This window comes from Zeugodacus cucurbitae, chromosome 3 (assembly GCF_028554725.1).
Source record: "Zeugodacus cucurbitae isolate PBARC_wt_2022May chromosome 3, idZeuCucr1.2, whole genome shotgun sequence".
Taxonomy (NCBI): Eukaryota; Metazoa; Arthropoda; class Insecta; order Diptera; family Tephritidae; genus Zeugodacus; species Zeugodacus cucurbitae.
Window position 1 is genome coordinate 52,031,908 of NC_071668.1, and position 17,437 is coordinate 52,049,344.

General features: G+C 37.4%; 2 protein-coding genes across 2 annotated transcripts; one reads left to right on the forward strand and one right to left on the reverse strand.

Annotated features, from left to right (window-relative positions):
- Nucleotides 1-901: 901 nt before the first annotated feature.
- LOC105217099 (protein daughterless) lies at nt 902-8,277 on the forward strand. Its single transcript, XM_011191940.3, has 2 exons — nt 902-1,579; nt 2,043-8,277. Exon 2 carries the CDS (start codon nt 2,108-2,110, stop codon nt 4,253-4,255), a length of 2,148 nt encoding a protein of 715 aa, XP_011190242.1. The 5' UTR covers nt 902-1,579; nt 2,043-2,107; the 3' UTR covers nt 4,256-8,277.
- A 2,422-nt stretch (nt 8,278-10,699) lies between these two features.
- Nucleotides 10,700-15,745, reverse strand: LOC105217101 (coiled-coil domain-containing protein 40). Its single transcript, XM_011191941.3, has 6 exons — nt 14,674-15,745; nt 13,148-13,290; nt 12,518-13,077; nt 12,312-12,456; nt 11,679-11,887; nt 10,700-11,602 (listed from the first exon to the last, which is right to left on the reverse strand). Exons 1-6 carry the CDS (start codon nt 15,576-15,578, stop codon nt 10,802-10,804), a joined length of 2,763 nt encoding a protein of 920 aa, XP_011190243.2. The 5' UTR covers nt 15,579-15,745; the 3' UTR covers nt 10,700-10,801.
- Nucleotides 15,746-17,437: the final 1,692 nt, after the last annotated feature.

Here is a 17,437-nt window from a genome sequence, read left to right on the forward strand (position 1 = left end):
TCTCCTTCCTATTAGATTTGATTGGGTGGCCATTTTTTGCAAAGTTTTTATGTGTAGCTAAAAAATATTTGAAATTAATTGAAAAATTTAGTGATTTCGGACTTTGCTGTCGCAAACGTAATTCAGCGCAATTATTATATGCGTCATCGCCAAACATACCTTTTTCATTACGAGTTGGCGTTTCGTCTAGAATATCTAAACTTTGTTTTAATAATTTCAGCGACATTTGTTAAGATTATTTTGTTTTGAAATTCCTGCTTGTAGACAATTCTGATTTGTTTATATTTTTTTATTTATTATGATTTCACCACCTGTCTTTGCAGGGTTGCTTCAAACACGTGCGCATATTTCAATATCTTAGAAATCCACCATTGTTATTATCAACAGGGACGATAATCAGGGCAATATTGCAAATAAATTGTCAAATACTTATATTTAAACATAACCCATTCTAAAATTGCTATTTATTAGCATGTTTGTAAGAAAAATTTAATATTAATAAGCAGATAAAGAAAAATATAAAAAACTAACATAGATATTATTATACATTATCTCTATATGAAAAAGCTCCGCAAACATATTTATATTAAATATGTAAGAATATTATATATTTATCGAATATTCGATACATTGACTTAAAAAATTTTGATTGAGAATTCACATTATTTCAAACGATTTAAGCAAAAGCTACTACTCATTTCCTTAAGAAATCAATAAAAATAAAATGGTATTCGTTGTTAATTTTCAATGTTTATTGTCAGTTTTTTTATTAAAGAATAGTAATTTTTGATATTTAATTCACTTTAACATGAATTTATTGATAATAGGCAACACTATTAAGTTAAAAATGAATCAAGCATATACCAACCGAACGAAAGAAAACTCAAAAATAAACGAAATATTTAACGGAATGAACTCGAGCAAACTGAACGAAGTGAACAAATACGCCGCCATTTTCTCTTGTGCATTTCTATGTCAATAGTTTACTAATATCAAAATTTTGGTGGGGTTTTATTGGGGTAAATTGCACAATTTTCCCATAGATTTAAACAATTTTTTGTTTAGAATCGTGTAAAAAGTGAAGTGTGTGATCGAAAAAATGCTCGTACGCTATTTGCATTATGTAATGACGCATCGAAGAGGCCAATAAAGCCATCGAATAAGAATCGTGCGTGCGAGCGAGCCGAGCTGTGGCCAACGGCAACAGCAGCATCAACATTCGTCCAAATCGCAACCTGAAGCTGCACCAGCTCATTTTATTTCATAAAGTGTTTAATTGAAAAAATTATAGTGACGATTAAATATTGAGGTCTCTACCTCAGTGCGCAGCCTATGCTGCCTAATTAAAAATTATCGAGATCCCCTGTAAGTCCCCATGCTAGAACATACCCCTTACACCGTGTAAAAGTTGTTTGTGTTACTGTGTGCACGTTCAAAGACCGAGGAAGTTTCCTCGAACTTTACTCTTGCGAACTTAGCTCGTTCATACCTGTTTAACGATATTATAAGGGTGAAGCAGAGGAAAGAAATAAACTACTACGAAGACAATAGGAAAGAAAACCAACAAAGGAGTTGAAACGTGAGTAGATGTGATTTTTGGTGTGAAATATTTGAGGTGGCTGTCCCTAGTAGTTCAATAACAACTCTCGTAAATTTTTAATGAGTTATAAAATGCACTTAAAGGAGGCAAAACTATAGTGATTTATAGGCCACGTATCCTTTAATGTGTGCCAATCGTGATTTAATGTTGTTGTTGAATGGATTTCATTTAAATATCGAAAATAAATTGTTTTTTGACAAAACAAAAAAATCTATATTCGCAGCTAAATTATAAAAATGTGGTAAATATTATAGTGAAGTAGTATAATTAAATTGTCTGTCGGGTTTTATTGGTTAAAATGTCAAATTTTTCTCAATTAAAAATAAATAATTTAATAAAAAAGTTAAAACAGTTTATATAAATATTTGAACTTAATACAGAAGGGACTAGCCTAACCGTAATATAATATATCTTGCAATACTAAAGAAAAATATTTTTACAGGTAACCGTTTAGCGAAATCACTTATTACAAAGAAATACACAAACAACGCGCTTTTTAAATCAACAATGGCAACCAGTGATGACGAGCCCATGCACCTTTATGAGGTGTTTCAAAATTGTTTCAATAAAATAGCAAACAAACAACCAAGCTCTGGTGGCGCTGAACGAAATGGCGGCTATCAATCACCGTATGGTGGCCTTGGCATGGAAAATGGAATGTACCCCAATGATGACTTCAATCCTATGCATGACGCTGCAGGAGGAAGTAATCGTTTTGGCGATGGAGGAGCTGGAGTAAATCAGTATTTTGACACAAATCTTGGAAATGGCGGTGGTGTGCCACCAGGTGCTGGTGGCGGGCCTGGTGGAGGTTGGTACTCATCCACTGTAGGGGGCTATGGAAATCAAAACTCATATCAAAACAATGGTCCGCTGGATCCTCATCACTTAACACCACAGCAACACCATAATTCTGAGCCACAACATCATGGTATGGCTGGTGGCAGTGGTATGGGTGGAGGCCTACCAATTGATAGTGTAGGCATGCACAGTCCAGTGCCTACATCTCTACCGCCAATGAGTTCATTTCGTAGTGGCACCAATACTATGCAACAAATCAGTGGTCCTGCGGCGCATTCGCCAGCGGCGCTCTACAATTCCCCACAACACAATGCCCAACACAACGCTTTAGCGACGGCGAACGCCCATGGACATCATCCTCTATCCCATCACAGCCAACAGCACAGTCCAGCGGTGCAATCTGATGCCTTTGGAGTAGGCGTTGGTGTCAGCGGGCTGGGTCTAGGACCGAAAGGTCCTTCTGCAACCGCGGGAAATTCGACTGCCTCTTTACGACAACACATGTATATGACTGCAGCTGCTGCGGCCGCTGCCGATCAAAGTATTAGCAGTTTTAGTTCAAACCCTTCGACGCCAGTAAACTCTCCGCCGCCTTTAACGCAAAGTGGTTTAACACAATCACTGCTCGACAAATCAGTTGTTGGCAGCACAGGTGGTGGAGCGCCATGGGGAGCAGTCCTCAATAGCACTGGGGGTAGTGTAAATTCCGTTGGTGGAGGAATGGGAGTTGGTGTTGGCGGTAGTTATGCTACTGACGTTGGACCATCCGGTTTGCATACAATGGCAGCTGTCTTCCAGGGTGCGCGCATGGAGGAACGTCTTGATGACGCGCTCAATGTGTTACGCAATCATTGTGAGCCTGAACTGCTGAGCGGTGTGGGCGCAGCTCTTTCTGCCTTGGATAACATGGATGGTTTATCTAGTTTTGTGCCAACATCTCCGCCATCTCATATGGTTGGAGGCGTAGGCAGTACAAGTGGTGTTTCAAATCTACATTCACCCCATGATGTTCTGGCAGGTAACGGACCAACACTTGATTCCGTCGGTGGTGGCCTGAATGGTAGCCAATCAACAGGACCACAAATAAAAATGGAAAGAACATCAACGGCCACATCAAGTGCATCGGGTGCCACATCGAAGTCATCGAAAAAACGAAAAGAAGCGGCAGCAGCAGCCGCCGCAACATCCGCGATGTCAGCAGCAACGGCCAACTCTGGCGGAGGCGCCTCCACCTCATCCATGAGCGGTGCCATGGGCGGACTTGTTGACGGACCCGATACCAAACCAACCAGCTCAATGGAGGCTACACACAACAATCAGCAAGGAGGGTCAGGGAAGGGCTCAAAACGACCACGTCGGTATTGCTCATCGGCAGAGGATGATGATGACGTAGAACCTGCCGTAAAAGCAATGCGCGAAAAAGAACGACGTCAAGCGAATAACGCGCGAGAACGGATACGTATACGTGACATAAACGAAGCGTTAAAAGAACTGGGACGGATGTGTATGACACACCTAAAATCGGACAAACCTCAAACCAAGCTCGGCATACTAAATATGGCGGTTGAGGTGATAATGACGCTGGAACAACAAGTGCGGGAACGTAATCTGAATCCCAAAGCAGCGTGTTTGAAGCGTCGTGAAGAGGAAAAAGCCGAAGATGGGCCAAAACTTGCCGCGCAGCATCATATGCTACCGCAACCACCGGGCGGTGGTGTCTACGGACAACCGCCATTACCACAAGTGTCTGTACCGCCAGGCGCCGGCCTACCTGTTCCGCCACCACAAGGCAGTGGTGTGCAATTGCCACCACATTTACAGCAACACAATCAACCGCAACATCCACAACAATAGCAGGCGGCAGCAGCGGCAATAGCAGCAGCTACGGCACTCATGACTGAACCTCCCATTTCCCAATTACCTTACAGTACCCAGCAGCAACAGGAGGCCATCAATAATAGCAGCCACAACAGTGTCAACACAGCCAACGCCATCGATTTGGAGCAACAAATATTGAGTAACCTTTTCCGGCGCAGGCATCCACCGCCGCCACCGCCGCCGCCACATCTACAACAACAACAACACAGTGGAAACAATGCGCATGCGCAATTGCAACCCCAACATGCACAGCACCAGCAGCTGTAGGCAGGCAGACCTCATTGCAATTTTCCCGGTGAATAACAATAGTGTTGTACGGTTGTTTGGTTGTTGTACGTTGGTAGTGGTACGCTTACACATACCATATAATGCACGTCCCTAACACACCATACCACACCACACTCATACGGTAGCACAAAGGCACGCACAAAGTAGCGTCACAATTGTATATAATTGATAATTCAGTAAGAAATAGTGCGTACATACATACCTTTCTATGTATGTATGTACATATTGTATATGAATGTAGAACTTTTAGTTTTCACTGCTAATTCTATGCGCCATGCTTTTCTGTAATTAACAAGAGCGGCGCATATATTTTTTTTACTTACTCTTTATTGCTTTCTTTTAGTTAGTGGTGATTTATTTTTAAACTTACACATACCGTGTGTTGATTTGTTTAGAATTTTATCAACCAGCTATTTTTTATGACCAACTTTTTTTATTATTTCATTCTCTACTTGTCGTACAACAACAAATCATGTACACTTGAACATACGACAGCCATATTTTTCTATACCTTTATAAATTAAGTAGTATAATGATAAGCAGATTTTGTATCGCTTCGTTTGTCGTCCGTTTATTGAAACTTAATTGTGCATAGTTTTATTATCCAGCATAAATCAAATCATTGTCATACATTTTTTTATACTCGCTTTTGAGTATGTTGTTGCTTTAGGTGAAAAAAAAAACTTTTTTAAAAAAGCTAAAATGCAAGTGACAAAGTTCAATTCCCACACTCCACACCTTAAATATTATTTTTTTAAGCAGTAATGTTAATAATTTCCTGAAAAAAGTCTAAACGCTCGGTGAAGATAACAGTGTAAAGTTAGCAGTTAAAGATAATGTTGCCACTTATTTTATGAAAGTAAAAGCTGGGACCTAGATTGTTTATTGCACATAATGCGAATGTTGATTATAGCGACAAGCTAACTCTTAATATACTCAAACTGAGCATTCTGATTTAAATTCGTATTCAAAATGTTTCAAAATGCTGAAAATAATCGAAATGCGGCTGGCAACGCCTAATAATATTTACGTTTAGTAAATTTCTTTCTAAAAAAAATTGAAGTTTAAAAACTATAGCAAATTTGTGGAATAGTGAAGTGCCAAGTTTATTTTTCTGTGCTAACGACTTAACCTCACTTCCACCATCGCTAATTTTAATTCGTGCATTTTTTTGTTTGAAGCTCAATTTAAGATTATTGAAGTTAGTGTCGACACCTATAATTAAATTAAAAAATCGTTTAAGCTCAAATTTAACAATATAAAGTAATGCATATATCTATATAGGGGTTTACAAAACCCGCTTGACAATCAAATACATTCTGCCATAGAAGAATTTAATGACAAAATTTCGTTTCTTAAGCGTATTAAGCATCAAAACGTTTCATTTGAGGGTACGTTAGAGGCGTGTTGACTAAAATAAAGTAAAGCAGTGTACTCCAACTGTTGCTGCAAAGTTAGGTTATACCATGCTAACATTTATTTTTATTATTGCTAATACATCTGTGCAACTTATCATAATATAGCTAGACTTTAATTTTTAGACCAAAATTAACTTATTTAATTTTTTCTTTAATTGTGAAAGTTTGAAATTTCCGCAAACGCCATTTTGTTTTGCCGTATATGTATGTAAATAGATTTTCAGTAGACTGTTAGAACTAAAGAATTTAGTTTATAACATTTTTAAATTTCGCAAAGTGAGTAATAATGCTGCCTTGACGGTCACCGAGCGGTGTGTTGCATTATACATATATATATATATATATATATATGAAAAAAGTACTAGAACTGTTTTGTAATATAATAAAAAAGTAAAATAAAATAAAGTGACGCGTATGAAGCGACGACGGCATGGATATGGGCTTAAATAAAAGAAAATAAAGTAAAAAATAAAAAACAAAAACACAAACAAATTGAAGTTACATATATACATACATAGAATAATAATACTTAATTATTAGCTGCATATAAACATAGGTACATAAATACATATGTAATAATTATTATGAGTATATATATATATAAATATTAATATATATAAATAATATATAAAATGGTTTAAATTTAATGATATAGCCTTTAAGACCGCACAAAACAAAAACAAATAAACGAAACAAGTTGAGAATGTTGATAACAAAACGGTAAAAGAACGGTATAACAATAGTTCAAGTGTTTGGGTAATTGTTGCAGTTAAGACGAGCGCGCAGGATAGTGTAACTATGAATTATATATTAAATAAATTGAAATGCCAAAGCGAAAAGTGTTTGCCGCGTCGGAGACACATGCAAATGTATGCTCAAATGCACTAACTGAGATGAGTTAATTTTTAACATTATTGTGTCTTCGCCGCCCCAATACACTTGCGCAATGCACTAAATAACCATCGAAATTTGTTGTTGTATTGCCTTTAGTGGCTGCAATTAACTGTATAAATGTTTGCCATACGCCAAAGTTCGCATTTTCAACACAAAGTGCCAATAGTTTTGCTCAAGCATTGCAGATACGCATGCGTATTTTGAATTTAAATTAATTTTTTTTTTTGTGAAATTTTGTTTAGAAAAAGTCACAAAAATCATGCATACAATAAATTTTGATTGTTATTTAAAGGAAAAAAATATTGCAAGCCATGCTCGCAGCTCAAAACAAGTTGGCCAAATTTAATTGTAAAGAAATATTATATAAATGCATAAGCAATTGTTGTAGCAAACGTACAAACTGGTCCTTTATTGCCATAGTTTTTATTCTAATGCTTTAAAATTAAAAAAAAAAAAACCGCAAAGCGTTAAACTGCAGAAATTTGTTTATGTACATACATACATATGTGTGTATGTTTGTGAACATTTGCCATTTTCTACTTTAACGTTTTCTGGTTATGCAAATTTGCAATTTAATCGTTTAACTATACACACACCTTAAGCTCCACTTTCATTGTTAAAATATTATTTGTGTATAAATTATTTATTTGCAACAAAGCGCATTGAACAGGTGGCAGCAACAACAATATGTTGCAAAATAAAAATAAAATATTAATAATGAAATAATAGAAAATGAATTTAAAAAAAAATTGAATTAAAAAACTAATAAAATAAAAGAATAAATTAATAACGTGAAAATTAAAAAAATTTCAAAAGTAAAATAAAAGTAAAACATAAAAAAAAATTAATTAATTATTGAAAATAAAAAAAAATATAATATTAAAATAAAAAAAAATAAACAATAATAATAAAAAATAAAATAAAAATAAAATACTAAAAATAAACAAAAATCGCAACCTTGTGCTGCTGCATCTTCAATGTATCATGATTTCCATACAATGTATACCGTTAAATTCAACTTCCTGTCCGCCAGCGAGCGCCAACACACACGACATTACCAAGTAGTGACGACAGCAACAACAACACTTTTTATGCCATTATATTATGTTTTAGAAATATAGTTAATAAATAAAATACAATTCGCATTAAGTTGCATAGTTACAATCGCACGTAAGTTAAAATTTTATACATACATACACACACACACACACACTTAGTTAATTTTTTGTTATTTTAATTATGATTTATGCTAAGAATGTTTTTTGTACTTTTTGAAAGAATTGCAAAACAAAAATCGTCTAAAAGTAAATACTTAAACAATTAAAATAAGTTTTATAAAATTAAAAAAAAAAAAAACAACAAAAACATTATAAAACATGCATACATACAAATACAGAATACATATAACAAAAATTTAGTATTTTAATTGTGTACAACCAGCTAGCTGTTTTACCCACATACATACATATATTACGTTTATAATGCTTGCAGTTATTATTAACTTAGCTATGATAAAATGTATTTTATTTTATTTTTTTTGTATATTTTTACATTTGATTTGTATTTTCGTGGTTATTTTAAAGGGCCACGCGTTAATGCATAAATCGCATAAGTGAGCGAACGAGTGCGAAAGCGAGAGAGAGTTATATATATATATATAAAGAGAGAGAGAGAGCAAGAGAGCGTAGAAGAGTTATAATGTATATGTATAGCAAACGAAAATGGTTGAAGAACTAAGGAAATTATATGTATTAATACTATTAAAATGGTAAAATATATCACATGTGTATATTATATGTACTTAATTTTTCAATGTTGTTGTTGGTTTTATTTGTTTTCGCACATCATAGATGCACAGGTCTTCCATTGAGCACGACCTAAAATAATTGTTGTTGCAGTGGCAGAAATATCCTCGAACATAATTTTGCAAGTTGTGAGTCAATGGTCGAATAGATATTTACTTCCATTCCGGTTATTTCGACACGTCTACTGTGGGCACGCGGCACGAAATCATAAAAGCATTGTAATTAGTTTGTTATTTGAACCATTTCACTTATTTCACTGTTGGTAAGAGTATTCTTTGATTTGTTGTTGTTATATAACCTTCCTTATATGTGAGAGTTTTGAGAAAGTACGAGTTTTCATTGTGCGAGGAATGTGGACTCAACCAGCTCTTGAACAGCAAGAAAACAAGAAAGGCAGTATTTTGACGTCATCTGCATATGTAACTATATCCGACCAAACACAGGAAATATGTAACTCGACTATGTATGGAGGAAGGATGTAGTGCATATTTACAATTATAATTAACGTTAGTCCACACACTTCACAGCAAATTAATTGAAGCGACTTCTAAAACCCTGATCAAATGGTTTGTTTCAACTATATACTGGGCGACCTACACAGTTTATCTGGTGAATGCCAGGACTCGGTGACGGAGTCTCTACCACAAATCCCACACCAAATTTGCACTTCTTTATATGGCCGCTGTACTAGATGTCACAAGGACCCGCCTTCCTCCGCCGTGACCCGTCCAACGCACTTCTTGGATACCGGTGATATTAGCCTTACTGGTGTGAGGATATAGGAACCAGCTGGACAGAGTCACCTTCCCAATTAAGGGTCAGGAAATTCCAGGTACATGCGCTCAAATCATTATCCTTAAAACGTTTGCAAGGGTAGTTTCTCTTCCGAGGCTCTGTTTGATTTTTCATTGGTGATTTAGTTTTTATGTGGGGGGTCCCAAGTCCTACGTTTGTTGGCTACCCATAGGATAATTGGTCTAAAACCGGAAGTAGGGAGCTGCTTGAGCCATATGCAAAATATATGGCAGTCAAAAACTTTCCTCACTTGCGCGAACTTCTACACATGACCCTATCCTCCAATTTTGATAAGCTAAGTACTTTATTCAAGAACACGGTTTGTCAGCAACACTTCCGATTCCAAAAACCCATTATGGTATTAACTTAAGTGAAATTACTGCTTGAAGACAAATATACCAAGCTCTCTCGTAAAGTCCGAATTCCGAATAAAGTATTTGACGGGAATGCTCTCAAAATATTTTTTGTAACATAAGGACACCCATCGCGAGAAAGTGTTGTAGTGGTACGTCCTAGGTAGGTAGGTAGTACAACGAACATATGCCTTTAGGAGGCTTATCGTGAGACCACCGGAACTAGAATGTCCTCGCACTATCATGCTCTCATTAAACCACACTGTGGCCTTGATAAGGCCACACATCTTCCGATACATCTTCGAGGAGGAGATATTTATCAATTAAGTATCCACATGTGACCAGAGGTTGTGCCTAATCTAGATAGTCTGCTTCACAGTTACCTGGAATGCCACTGTGTCAGGGATTCATTGCAGGTATATCGGGAATTTGGAAGCTAGTTCCACAGCTCGACACATTATTTCACCATCTTTGAGGAAACCCTTATATGTACACTTTAGTGATTTCAGTGCATCTGGGCTGTCTGTAAATATAAATATATTTTTGTTGTAAACAACCTCTCCACTTGAAATATACTGCAGTGATATGCTAATATAAAAACAATTCTGGTATCTGATTTTGCCGAAAAGATATCACCTTCTATTCGGTTTTCTAGTTTGTATCCGTAGATACTTATCTCTGCGTGTTTGTCCGCCTCACCCCTATTTCACTCCTCTGTAAAGGGAAAGGTAAGTATCTATAGGTAAATTCAGATCCCAACCAGTTTTCGACGAAGTTTTAATTGTCATAAAGGCGCTATCAGTGGATGTATAGAAATTTATATATACGAGTATTCTATGAAATCGTGGTTTAATTTAAACTACTGAATTAATTTTTTAGTAATGATGACCAAAATATATTTCCAAATATTATTAACTCATACAAAAATCATATCAAATATAGCGAAACTCAAGACTTGTCTGCACAAAATTAATCTCGCAGCACTTGTGTGACTTTGGCGAAGAATTTTTTCTTCTCCGGAAACTCGGTGTTCAGAATTTGTACCACCTCGAGTAGATTATCATTTATTTCCATTTGTTTTTGTACCAGCTGATTCAATGTAGTCTCAGAGCGTACTTTTGGTGAAGTCGTGCCCAAACCCAAACGGCGATATGATTTCGCGCGATTTTGTTTGCGCACGATGCGTTCTAAGTTGTAATGTTTCAGCAATAGGTTCTCATCGATCTTCTGACGTAGTTCCACATCAAGTGCCTTCTCGCGTTCAATATCCTCGTACAGACGCGTTAAATCGGCGCTTATACGTTCGTTGTCACGTGTGACCTTCACCAGTTGTTCATCGCTAATAACACTAATCTCATTTTGAATTTTCTTCAAGCGATTACGCAAGTCGATAACTTTCTGTTGCGACGAAATGCCAGTCTTCATGCGTTGCGCTTTCACCTCGGCTAGTTTCTTCGCGGACGCGGCTATATAGATGTGTTCACGATGTGCCACACCGTGCTGCAAATCTTGTGCGAGCTTCTCTTGAGCGCGCGCCAAATGCTGAAAGCGTATCTTCATGCGATGTATCTCTGATTTCATATTGCCGATTTCGCTCGTGAGGCTCGTTTCATCTTTGCGCCAACGTAATGTCTCTTCGATGAGCTTGTATTTGGTCTCCCACGACAATGATTCGCGATGTTTGTCCAGCACCAAGTCTTTGTAATGATCGATTTCATCCTGCAGCTCATCAATTTCGGCCTCCATATTTAATACATTCATTTCGTGATCCTAGAATCGGTTTTCATCAAGCCTCAGTAAAACAATTTTAATTGATTTTGAGTATTTGATCTTTTCTGTGACTTACCTTCAATTTGAGTACAAGCTCATTATGCTCCATCTGGCATTCGTTCTCCTCTGTATCATGTTGGTGACGCGCATTGCACATCTTCTTATTTAAGAGTTCCAATTTGGTCAAGAAGATTTGTATATCGTGATCGAGTTCTTTTGAGGCCTCTTCCTGCTTTTGTAGATCAACATCGATTTTCAGCGTTTTCTGCTTAACTACACTGAGTTCTGGAGAAATCGAGAAAAGTAAATTAAAGATTTTGAGCAGCTCTCTTCCACCCTATCGATTATCCCGGTATTTCAACCTCACCCCTATTCCACTCCTCTCGAGTGGGAAAGGAAATATTAAAGGACGAATTTGGTTTAATTTCTGACGGATTTCGAAAATCAATGATGTTACGTAATGATGGGAACTTGCAAAGTATATTAGAGTGTCTCAAGCTATTTGGTATGAAAAAGCTATTCTTTAAACTGATAAGTCCTTTGAAGACGATGACCCCATTTACCGAATACAATATGACAAGCTTTCAAAAATAATGAAACAATGATGACTATCAAGTTAATTTTAAATTTAGAATGAGCCCTTGACCTAACAGTGCATTATATATCCACATAAAAATTTCGAGATTTACTTCGTCCTAGTTTTACTTACGTTTTTGTGTGACCTGTATTTCGGTAAGTTGAGTACTGCGTTTTTCCGACAGATTTACATAGTGATTTTGCATCATCAACCAAAATTGTTGCAGCTCTCGTATTTGCTGTTCGGTGGCTATTATACCGCGCTCCAATAACTTGATCTACAATTAAACCAAATTGCTTAAAAAATCCATTTAATCATTAATTTAGTCATGCATGTACCTTCTTGGTTTGCACACTGTAAGCAGCTTCTTCGCCTAAGCGATTTATATCGTCCAGGCGACTTGATAAGCGATCAATCTTCTTCAATTTGATATCGATTTGTGTTTCCAGCGCATGCATCTCGGCTATAATCAGTTCGGCATTGTTATCTACGCTATACATTTTCTTTTCCAAATCATCGTGATCTTGATTCAACCTCACCAATACGCCACGGTAACGCTCTGTATCCAGCAGCGTGTCTGAGAGTTGACTTTGTACAATAGCCAAGTTTAGTTCGGTACCCCGGCGAGTTTCTTGTGCTTCGCGCAAGAGTTTCAAGCGATATTGACTGGCTTTGTCGGTGATTAGTTGATCTTGTGCCAACTTGAGCATGTTCTCTTCTATTTGATATTTCTTCTCATATAGTTTATCGCTTTTCCATTGCATTCTGCGCAATTCGGTTTCCAAATTTGTGCCCTCACGATTTGCTTCGATCAAATCCTTTTCGTTCTGTTGCAACCACAGCGGCAGTTCATCGAGCTTTACTTGCAAACCCAATAGTGTTTCAGCTTGCTTTTGACCTTCAAAGGGGCATCAGCGTTGGTTCAAAAGGCGAATGACATATATTTCTACTGATTGCTCTATACTCACATTCACGTTTAAGGTTTCCACAATCGGCTAAAAGTCGCGATTTGAACGATTCCAGTTTTTCGTTTTGTTTTGTCTCCTTCGTTATCTGTTTTTTAATGGACTCAATACTCATGGTGTTGAGTGTAATGGATTCCTGTTCTTTGCTGAAAATAGTGTGGACATTTCAATAAACGCGGGAAATATTACAAATCCAGGTTTCAGTTAATGAAACCATGAAATAAAAGCGCTTCAGAAGCATATCAAAAGTTTTGTAGGAACACCAACTACAAGACTTTAGTGTTCAGTGTTGCTACCAGAAATCGATCTAAGAAACCTTTCGAGTTTTGAAAATTCTGCCATAATAGGGGAGGTGAACTTCTACTCAACTTATAGTCAACATAATCGGCCCACTGTGTGCACTATTCGCAACAACATCTTGAGATCCAACATTCATTATTGAATAATATTCGACCGAATAGACCACGTCCAGCAGGCAGTGAAGAAAGTGTATTAGCCGTAGCTGAGAGGGTGGAAGACCGTGCAGTGTCGATTCGAGCCGACGTCTCTCGAGACATATTCTGTTCAGCGTAAACATGCAAAAATGCCCATTTGGGGCAATGAAAAACCTGGAGAGATTCAAGAGCTGCCACTTCAAGCAGAAAACCAACGGTGTGGTTTGTGGATCGACGGTCCATCATCGGTCCATATTTCTTCAAAAGTGATGCCGATGAGAACGTAATCCTTTATGACGACCGTTATCGCGACATGTCAACCGATTATTTGATGTCTGAAATTGAAGCTCGTAATCTCGGCGATATTCGGTTTCAGCAAGCCATTTGGATTTATTGAGAGAACACTTTGGTGAGCAGATAATTTCACGTTTTTGTTTGGTCAATTGCCCACCAAGATCGTTAGATCCTGTGGGGATATGTACAAAAGCCTATACGGAGAATCCCGCTTCTATTTAGGCCTTGGAGCAAAACATCACGCGTGTCATTCATCAGTTACCAGTAGTAATGCTCGAACGAGTAGTCGAAAATTGGACTCAACGGATGGACCAACTAAGACGTAGCCGCGACCAACTTTTGTACGAGATAATATTTAAAAAATAAATGGCAAAGAGTGTTATTTCGAACGATAATAAACATTCCCCATTACATTTGAATTTTCTGTGTTTTTTCTTTAAAGAAGTAGGGAATCTTGAAATGGATCCTTTATATAGCCTAGTTCTCCAAAGTTTTTAAAAGCGAGGTCTAAGGAGGACTGAATCCCTATATATATTTTCTGGATTGAACCAAAGGAAAATCAAAACACGTTAAATTAACAAATCCTTCCTGATGGTGCCTTGCTTTCCCTGCAGTATTTAAAGATCATTAAAAATAATATGAGTTTTTGAAAGCTTTCTTTGGATCGAGTGAGTACTATATATAGTGTGTTATTGATTAGAACCCCGATAATTTTTAGAATTACTAATTTTTTTTTACTTGAGCTAAATATAGATCAACAAGGATCCGATTGAATGAAAAATATCTATGCTTATTACTTACCCCATCGACTGTTGTGCTTGATAGAGTATTTTGTCACGATGCTGTATGGCTACAATGACCTCACTCCAAGCTTGCGTTAAGCGTTTATGCTCAGTCTGCAGTACCTCCAAGTCAGTATTGGCATCATTGATGCTCGTCTTGAGCACTTCGGTTATGTCGCGCATATCTTGCAACTCACTGCGCACAACCTCGACTTCGTGTTCCTTCCGCTTCACCTCGACATCCAGGTGATAGAAGAGCATATCGGATTTCTTCTTATCCTCGGACAGTTGTTTTTGCAACTGCGTATCGCGATTCACAATACGTTTGGCGTTCTTCACTTCGTCATTCACCTCATCGGCCCAATTGCGTATGTGCCCCTCCAGCGTGTTCATATTCTCCAATTCGACCATACGTTTGTTGTATTTCTGCTTTTGCTCCTTCTTCGTTTGCAAACGTTGTTCGTACTCCTCTTTGAGCTGTGTCACAGCTCCCTCCATCTCGACACGTTTCTGCATATTAGTTTGTATCTGCTGTACATAATCTTCTAGCTGTTCATTTTGCCGATTAATGCCCTGTTGCAAGTCATATAGTTTGGCGCCCTGCTCCTCGCGTGCCGCCTCCTTAAGCTTCAGTTGATATTTGATCTCGGCAATTTCATTCTTGAGCTGTTCCTTCGTGCGCAGCAGATAGTCTTTTAGATTGGCTTGGAACTTCTGCAAAAGTGGGTGGTCTGGTGGCAGTAGAGCTAAGCGTACTGGCTCCGGTTCGGGGGGCTGAGGCGCCTCCGGTAGACGTGCGAAGTCACACTCAGAGTGCGTGTCATTTGTTGCACGCTCCTGTTCGGATTCTGAACGCGGCTCCGGCCCGGAATCAACACCCGAGACCGGTTGTGCTGCGTTTTCGGTTTTATTTTCATCACTCATATTGGCAATCGGTTTGATTCCTTCCCTCGTTGTAGATTTCTATAAAATATTAATTATTATTTTGTAAGCGTTAATAGTTTTCACAAATTGTAAGCGTTTTGATAAATATATTTTCTCGTTCGTTTCTGTAAAGCGACTGATATTGCAGTATGTTGCTTTGGAGATTCGATTCAAAGTATTTTCAATATTTTCATTTTATAAACAGCACCCAGTGTGAGTTGCTCGTTGCCATGGAACAACACTCGAGTTGTGTGTGATCCGGAAGTGGAGGTTTGAGCGTGTTTCGGTGTTTTTGTATGTTTACACCTGTATTTATTTGTTATTTCTTGTTGTTATGTGATTACTTCAAGGTTCGCGGGTGAAGTTCTGTTCGGTGAAGTACATCATACCGTGTGCGACAAGCTTTTAAACCACAGAAATATAGCTAATTCATTGTTTATTTAACGATATACTCGTAATACGATAACTTCTTCGCTCCCTTGGTAGTAATCTGAATTTCATACCGAAAGAATATTAGATTTGGAGAGTGTATAATAAGAAATTAAATTTGACAGATCCACTTCTAGTCTAAATTATTAAATATTCATATCCAGCTTGCAGTTTCAACTCTAGTATGTGCTTGACAGATAGTTCGGCCACACCTCAAATATCTGTTCGGGATTTTTTAAATTTACTTACCGAAAATTGAGTATTCTCATGGAGTTTCTGCTATGAAGTCACTGGAATTAGTTAAGTTGTATAAAGTAAGCTGAAGGTATTCATTCCATTACACTGTTGGTCATAGGTTAGGTTAGGTTAAGGCTTTACTGCTTTACAGGCTTCAAAAAATCGATTTTTTTGTTTTGTTTTAAATCTCTTCCAAAACTATCTAAGAATATGTCTTTAAAATTCCAGAGGCCAATTCGACATATTTTCGAAGCTAGAGCAGTTTTAGTGGCTGAGCGTCAAGCAGGTGTGAATGCTCAGGCAGACTCTTTAAAGCGCGTTTTCTCGAGTTTTCATTTTCACAAGTGTTAGAAAACGGTGCCGGGGATAGCAAAAAGAATATATGTCCGATCGAAAAAAACCAAAGTATCTAGCTTCAGTATTAAATTATCTTATATTACAAAAGTATTATTTAAACTACTTGTTTTGCAACTTGAAGTAAATTTTTTTTCTTAAAAAAGTGATTTTTTTTCAAACTTCGAAAAAATTTGGAATTTTATAACTTCTTCCATAGTATTTTAGTTCATAAAGAAAAGAAATTTATAAAAATTAAAAAAAAATTTGGTTCGACTGTTTCAGGTGCATCGCACGACCTCCATCACCGGCACCGATTTACAAGTGCAGACTCCAGGCGCTCCAGAAAAATACTTACAACTTTGAAAAAATGTCAATATTTTTTAATAATAAATATTGTTTTTTAAGCCTTAAATATAGTACACTACCGTCTTAAAATTCCGTTTACCGCAATCATTTCCTTCCCTTAAAAAAAAAAAAACGCTTTTTTTCGGCTTCTAAAGCAGACTATTGCCTTAAAGGGGTCAATCCTCTGTGCCACAGGAGATCCCACTTGGACAGCTAAAGCCAGTCCTTTGTGATGCCGCAAACTCCTCAAAATAGATGCCCAGACACTCAAGTGACGATAAAGCGCCTTGAGCCACCCACGAATTATTTGTAAAAGGGACAATTTAGCTGGTACCCCGGAGTTTTTCTTGCCAAAATGTTTCAGCCGCAGTCTAGCGAAAGTTGGACAATGAAGGAGAAAATGTCTCGATGTCTCTGTCTCTCCTCCTTCCATGCATTTTTCAGGACATTTAATCTCACGGCTTGAAACCTCATCGGACAGCGGACAGTAACGACTGCTATCATTACTATTA